The sequence below is a fragment of the Sinocyclocheilus grahami genome, unplaced genomic scaffold, assembly GCF_001515645.1.
Source record: "Sinocyclocheilus grahami isolate Dianchi unplaced genomic scaffold, SAMN03320097.WGS_v1.1 scaffold1032.1, whole genome shotgun sequence".
NCBI classification, from domain to species: Eukaryota; Metazoa; Chordata; class Actinopteri; order Cypriniformes; family Cyprinidae; genus Sinocyclocheilus; species Sinocyclocheilus grahami.
In genome coordinates, this window is record NW_015506211.1 from 245,152 (window position 1) to 252,926 (window position 7,775).

General features: G+C 35.5%; 1 protein-coding gene across 1 annotated transcript; it reads left to right on the plus strand.

Moving 5' to 3' along the window:
* Positions 1–145: 145 nt before the first annotated feature.
* LOC107565852 (UNC93-like protein MFSD11) lies at positions 146–4,555 on the plus strand. The gene is made up of 10 exons (XM_016251140.1): positions 146–272; positions 1,818–1,925; positions 2,045–2,124; positions 2,205–2,301; positions 2,380–2,438; positions 2,708–2,864; positions 2,973–3,013; positions 3,127–3,192; positions 4,290–4,312; positions 4,394–4,555. Exons 2-10 carry the CDS (start codon positions 1,819–1,821, stop codon positions 4,553–4,555), a joined length of 792 nt encoding a protein of 263 aa, XP_016106626.1. The 5' UTR covers positions 146–272; position 1,818.
* Positions 4,556–7,775: the final 3,220 nt, after the last annotated feature.

Below are 7,775 nucleotides of genomic sequence, written 5' to 3' on the forward strand. Positions count from 1 at the left end.
CTTAGAAATGCATGATCTGATGAGTGTTATCACATCAGATTTGGGTTTAGAGCTTTTTCACGCTTAGAAACGCATGATCTGATGAAGGTTATCACATCAGATTTGGGTTTTGAGCTTTTTCACGCTTAGAAATGCATGGTCTGATGAATGATATCACATCAGATTCGGCTAGGCTTATAAGAATGTATTCAAACCAACATTTTCACTTTTTTCCAGCAAACCGTAATAAAGAGTTTCAACAGTACAGAGTTTCATGGAAGTGGCTACACAAGGTATTCGTTTTCTTCATTTCTTCCTTCATAGCCACATTCTTTATAGAGCTATCCACCCACTTTTTTCAGTGGCCTTCAGGTGCCAGAAGTAACTTTCTCATTCGCTTTTTTTCAATGGGTATTAAAAAGACTTCAGTCACTCAGCTCCCGTATGAAGCACAACATTAGAAATGCTGATTTGAAAAGGATATAAAATTGCGAGATTGTGTACTAGACGTCTTTTATGCATAGTTAATTGCATAAGCATTGCAAATGACACAAAAAAATGGCAGTAAAAAGTGCATTTATTAAAAATGTTACGAAAATTGTAATAGAAGTGTATTGTAAAATATCCACATACACATAAAAGCGATGAATGGGATTTTTACTTTCAGAATCCCACAGCTGTGCTCTATTTCTGCTCAAGTCATGTGACATGTTTTGGCCTCTGTACGCTTTTTGAATGAGATTTATGATGGTTGATGGATGAAAATCAGGGTCATCTGATGTTGTGCTGTAATCTAATAAATCTCTCTTTGACCTCAGGAATCACATTGACCATGGTTATGTAACAAAAGCACTGTCTGTTCTCAAAAAAACACAGAACTTTGAAATAGAAATGTAAGCGTTTGGCATGTGACTGTGTCATTTATTCAGCACGGACTCTATAGAGTTTCCCTTCCATGAGAAATTTTATAATTTGGGGGGGGGGGGGGGACAAAAATGTGTGTGTATGTGGTTAAAATTTATCTGGTGGCTTTATCGGGATATTATCATGACTATGATGTTAGGGCAGTTGTAAAGCAGTTGTTAATATTTCAATTGTTTAATGAACATTATGAATCTTTAAATAAACGATTCATCATTTTTTGTATTATGAATAATAATAATATTAACCCAATACATCTCACATATGTACACACCTCAAAAGAATCTAATATATCTAATCTAATCTAATATATAGCTAGATTAGATTAGATATATTAGATTCTTTTGAGGTGTGTACATATGTGAGACGTATTGGGTTAATATTATTATTATTATTTAATGTAAGTGTTTCAGTTGCCTCTAACCATTGTAAGTGAGCAGATTGTAACATATCTAATCTAATCTAATATATAGCTAGATTAGATTAGATATATTAGATTCTTTTGAGGTGTGTACATATGTGAGATGTATTGGGTTAATATTATTATTTAATGTAAGTGTTTCAGTTGCCTCTAACCATTGTAAGTGAGCAGATTGTAATTTTCTCTCTTCTTGGATTAAATTAAACTCTCTGATCTAGTTTTTCTCAATGTAAATATTTGAGTCATATTATTACTGTTGTCACATGTTTATTTTATACCAATATACGACATTGTATTTGTTTATGAGTTATGAGAAAAATGGTTACAATTGCCACTTGTTTCCCCTTCTGTAAATAAAAAGTAATAACCTGTAGAATGATTTTTTACTTTGGCTTTTCTATAAAACACAATGAAACAGTTATGTTGTATTTACTTTGGTGATCATTGTTAATCAAAATACCACCCTTAACACATGCTTCTCATGCTTTTCTTCTAGCATGGCGATAATTTATGCCGTATTCTCTGCGTCTAACCTTATAGCGCCTTCAGTGATAGCTGTCATTGGACCTCAGTTGTCTTTGTTTTTTAGTGGACTTGTTTACAGGTAAGTGCCTAAAGCATTTAATTTAATATAGTAGTATACATTTAGTAATAAATGAGCAATTTTCTTAGTATTTATGATAAAGTTTTTATTAAAAAGACTCAATCTGTGCTCTCTTTTAGTGGTTATATTGCTGTTTTCATTCATCCGTACACCTCCTCATTCTACACTTTATCCGTGTTGCTCGGAATCGCAGCTGCAGGTGGGATATCATTATCTGTTAAGTTGTGAAAGCATATTATGTAGCCACACATTCTCTAAAGCTAACTTTGTGTCTCGCAGTGCTCTGGACGGCCCAGGGGAATCTGCTCACCATCAACTCCAAAGATTCCACCATTGGAAGAAACAGTGGAATATTTTGGGCATTGATGCAGTTTAGGTACATCTTGCTTGTTGCCATTGTATGGCAAGTATGTGTAGAAGGAACAATGATTCATTGATTCTCTTTTATTCACAGCTTATTCTTTGGTAATCTCTACATATTTTTTGCCTGGCGTGGCAAGAGTCACATAACAAGTGAGTATATTTTATGTAATAAACTGGTCTGGCCAGTTTGGTGGATATCGCCCACAACTGTAGGACAGTTATAATGTGTGTAAAAATTGAGTTTTTTTTATTGTAACAGTAATTATTGGTTTAAATAAATTAATTGTTTGCTTATTTCATATAACATAAAGATACTGTAAAAGAAGCATCCATGCAAAATCAGTTTTGAATGGTTAGACAGAATTATAACATGGGTCTCTAGTCAAATAAAGCTGAAAAATATTGTTTCTTGGTGTCAGATAAGGACCGCCAGACGGTTTTCATCTCACTAACGGTCATCAGCCTGGTGGGCAGCTTTCTTTTTTTCCTGATCCAGCGGCCAGACCCTGAACCTGCACCTACTGATGCCTCTGAGTCACTACTACCAGCAGACATCTCTGATAGTAGCTCTGTGGTGTAAGTGCATATTTTTATGCAAGTCAAGACATTTTTCTGGACTGGTTTAATCATATTTTATTGTGTATTTTTTCCTTTGCCTTGTTTCCTATTCTTGTTTCTCTTAAGTCCATCCCAGAGTCTGTGCTCTCAGGCATTTGAGGCATTCAGTAAGTGGCACCAAAATATATAAAAATATATTCAAAGATTTAAAATTGTGTTTTTAAAGCATATTATTAACTTCTTGGTTCATTTACTAAGATCTCTTATCTCATTTCAACAGAGAGATCCATACAGCTAGCTGTGACCAAAGAGATGCTTTTACTGAGCATACCCTTTGCATACTCTGGTAAGTTCAGTCCCTCAAAGGAAAATCTCTGTGGTTGGTAGCCGTGGTAATTCACACCATAATGGCAGATAAAAAGAAGAGGGCCCAAAACAGAACCTTGGGGGACACCTTTAGTAGACTTCTTAAGATTTGTTCTTTTAGATGCTAATAATGTATTTATAATAATAAGAATAAGAATAATTAGTGCTGTCAATCAATCGTGATTAATCACATCTAAAATAAAAGTTTTTGTTTACATAATATATGTATGTGTACTGTTTATTAATTATGTATATATAAATACACACACTCAGTATATATTTGGAAAATATTTACATGTGTATATATATTTATATTATTATATTTTATATTGGATATAAATATATTTAATATATAAACATAACATATTTTTCTTAAATATATATATGCATGAGTTTGTATTTATATATACATAATAAATATACACAGTACACACACATATATTATGTAAACAAAAACGTTTATTTTGGATGTGATTAATCGTTTGGCAGCACTAATAATAATAATAATATAGTATAGAATTTGTGTGGTAGGAGATTATGATAAGAAGAACAGAAAAACAGAAGCCTGGGTGAGCTCTGTTATTTTAGACACTAATAATGTGTTATTAATAATAATAATATACTATATAATATGTAATATAAGTTTTACTGTTTTGAGTCTTGTTTTTTTTAACAGTTTTTTTTTTACAAGAATTGTTAAGTGTCTTTTCTTTTGGTTTGTGTCCATCAAGTACCACATAAATAAAAAAAAGTATATTTTTGCAAAGCATCTAAATCACTGGATTATCCAAATGTAAACATTACTACATGGATCAAAAAAACGATATTGTGATATACTGTATATAGCATTATAGTGACATGAACATATTATGAACATTTGATTCGATCTGAACTGTAATGTTGATACAATGTGGTTGCCTGTTTTTTCTCATTTTGTCTCTCATAGTTGAGGTATACCTATGATGAAAATTACAGGCCTCTCTCATCTTTTTAAGTGGGAGAACTTGCACAATTGGTGGCTGACTAAATACTTTTTTGCCCCACTGTATATATTCTTATGGTTTTATGAGATTTAAGAATCAGTCTTCGGAAAAACCCAAGTTTATTGACCACAAATCTGTTTATTGAGTAGTATGTGTTTTTGGCCCATGACGTTTCAACGTTTCCTCCTTTCTCTGCAGTCCATCACAGCTGCGGTGGCCTTCTTCTACAGCAACTACCTTCTCCTCCACTGGCAGCTGCTCATCATGGTGCTGGTGGGCTTCCTGGGCACCATTACTTTCTTTGTGGTGGAGCGGGGCGTTATCAGCAGTCGACAGGACTCTGATTATGACGGTATCTGATAGGACTGAAGTGCCAGAACTACCGTCTCATCTCCAGACATCAGCATCAGTGTGCAGATCTACAAACCATCTTCAACAGCCATTTTCATCTTTGCTTTAGCTCTTGAGATGTCTCCTGTGGGAGCACCTAGTCCATGTATCCATTCTTCTTTTCAAGCGAATCGGCTGTATAGACTCGTTTCTTTACGTGCACTTACGATACGTTTACTCCTCAGATGGGATCAAGGATCAAGTGCTATAATGCAATAAAAGGTTTGTTCACATTTTTTACTTTTCACCTAGCATTATACTGTGCAATTCCAGAAACCTGTAACTATGGTCTCATTATCTTTCCAACCATGCTTATTTTCTTGAACATTAAAGTGTCCCTATTATAGGCAATGAAAGGTTCATATTTTGGTTTTGGGAGTCCCCAACAACAGGACGACATGCATGCAAGGTCAAAAAACACTTTCATTGTCTTATAATATGCATTTATTTTTACTTTACTTGCTCAACGACTCCCAAACAATTAGTTTAATGACTCATTTTTCCAAACCCCTGCTTTGCGTGACGCTAATCTGCGTGTGATTGGTCTCATTTTAACGTCATCTCGCCTGTAACGCCTGATAAAGCGGTGTTTGTGAGCGCAGTGCTGCTTTGTGTACAGCTTTACTAGGGAAACAGCTATTTTACCGCTCCAGAAGCGGCGCCTAGTGGCAAAGAATGCATTTGCATTTTCATTCAGACCAAGGCGAAAAGACCAAGAAGTGGGCGGGGAATATGCTAATGTTTCATGTTGCCGTCAACATGAAACGGCTTGGGATTCATTTAAAAAACGACTCGTTTCAATGATTCAGAGTCAACTCTTTCTTTTGAGAGACAATAACTTTATACACGGTGCTCTTTCAGATTTAAAACTTTGCAGGATGTTTTCATTCAATTAGAGCTGTGTTACACACTGCATGAAAGGCAATTTTCAAAAATCCATAATAGGGGCACTTTAAACAAGAAGCAGTTTACTATAGACATAATTCACCCAAAGATTTAATGTCTGTCATGGTTTACTCACCCTCAGGTTGTTCCAAACCTGTATGGATTTGTTTTGTGGAACATGAGGAGAAATTTCTGAAGAATCTTCATGCAGCTCATTTCACCACAAAAACAGTTCACAGTGACCACAGATATCAAGCACTGAAACGAACATGAACATGCCATAAAAGCGGTCCATACAACTTGTGCACAATATTCAAGTTTTCTGAAGCCCTACGATCGCTGTCTCAGGAATATATTGAAATTTAAGCTGATAAATTTCCCTTCCCTCAAAGCTCTAAAATTGAGTCCACCTTCAAAAATGCCGCTTAAAGGCTCATTTTCCAGCTCCCCTAGAGTTAAACAGTTGAGTTTTACTGTTTTCGAATCCATTCAGCCGATCTCCGGGTCTGGCGGTAGCACTTTTAGCTTAACTTAGCATAGATCATTGAATCTGATTAGACCGTTAGCATCTCGCTCAAAAATGACCAAAGAGTTTCTATATTTTTCCTATTTAAAACTTGACCCTTCTGTAGTTACATCGTGTACTAAGACCGACGGGAAATGAAAAGTTGCGATTTTCTAGGCCGATATGGCTAGGAACTATACTCTCATTCCGGCGTAATAATCAAGGAACTTTGCTGCCGTACCATGAGTGCAGCAGGCGCACTGATATTACGCAGCGCCTGAAAATAGTCCCCAGCACGCTCCCTGTGCAAGCATGTGGTCACGTTGGTTATGTTGACGGAAGTTAGCCTATTTTCAGGTGCTGTGTAATATCATTGCTAACGGTGTAATCAGATTCAATGATCTATGCTAAGCTAAGCTAAAAGTGCTACCGCCAGACCCGGAGATCGGCTGAATGGATTCGAAAACGGTAAAATTCAGCTATTTAACTCTAGGGGAGTTGTAAAATGAGCCTATTTTCAAAAATAGTGGCGTGTTCCTTTAAACTGTTTGCATGAGGTTCAGCCAAACACTGTTGGTTTTTGTATTTGTCGCAAACGAACACAACTTACCAGTTTAAATACAAGAATGAGATTTTTGAGCTTTTGGGCCTAAATTGACCTAAATTTCAATCTGATTCTCACAGAAACGTATTATGTGACATTGACAGTCTTGGAATATAGTGTATTACACGCATAGAATTGTGTTCTCTGTCCATTTTGGAGCTCGACGAATGTGGTCACTTTGAATGTTGTTGTATGGAAAAGAGATGTATGAAGCTTTTTTTGTTCCACGAAAACCAAAAATGAGGTCAACATTCAGTCATTGAAAATAATAATGCATTGAGAAAGACTCGTAATACATATGTTACGAGCTCATTTGCATGGGAGTAGGAGCTACATGTACATTTGTTTAACATTTAATTATTGCAGGTTTGCGTCATATTCTGAGTTGCGTTATTTTTATTCATTTTGAGGAATACTGAATCTGTGGTGTTGTTGTTTTTACGAGTGAGATGAATTAATGCATATTCATATTTATTTTAGAACTACAGTAACATCTGATTTCTCTCAGCATGGGGACAGCAGAGCTGTCAGTCAATACATTGGTAAAAAAAAAAAGTCACTTGCATTACTTATTTGAAAAAGTAACTCAGATATTCTCTTGTAAGTTAAAAAGTAATGTGTTACTTGAAAAAAGTAATCTGATTACGTAACTCGCGTTACTTGTAATGAGTTACCCCCAACGCTGTGCATCTCTATCATAATATGTTTCAAAACGTCACTGTACTGTAGTAGGCTACCACCACACAACACAGCACTGCCATGCTTATTATGGTGTATTAACATGGTAACACCATGTTTTCTGGACATTTTTCGTGATTACACCATGTTTTATAGGGCATATAGAATGGAAATATTATGTTTTTGAACATAAAGCATGGTAGGCTATGTGAATGATAATCATACAAGTTCCATGCGACTCTACTGATAACATGGCTTTGCCTACTTCTTGACTGAAAACACAAATAATGGTAAGAAGGGTGTGAATGTAGGCTACAACCTATCCTCTTTCTTTACTCAATGTGTCTTTTAAAGGGGTCATATGATGCGATTTCAAGTTTTCCTTTCTCTTTTGAGTGTTACAAGCTCTTGGTGCATAAAGAAGATCTGTAAAGTTGCAAAGACTAAAGTCTCAAATCCAAAGAGATATTCTTTATAAAAGTTAAGAGTCAGCCACGCCTACCTAAAACGCCTCGTTT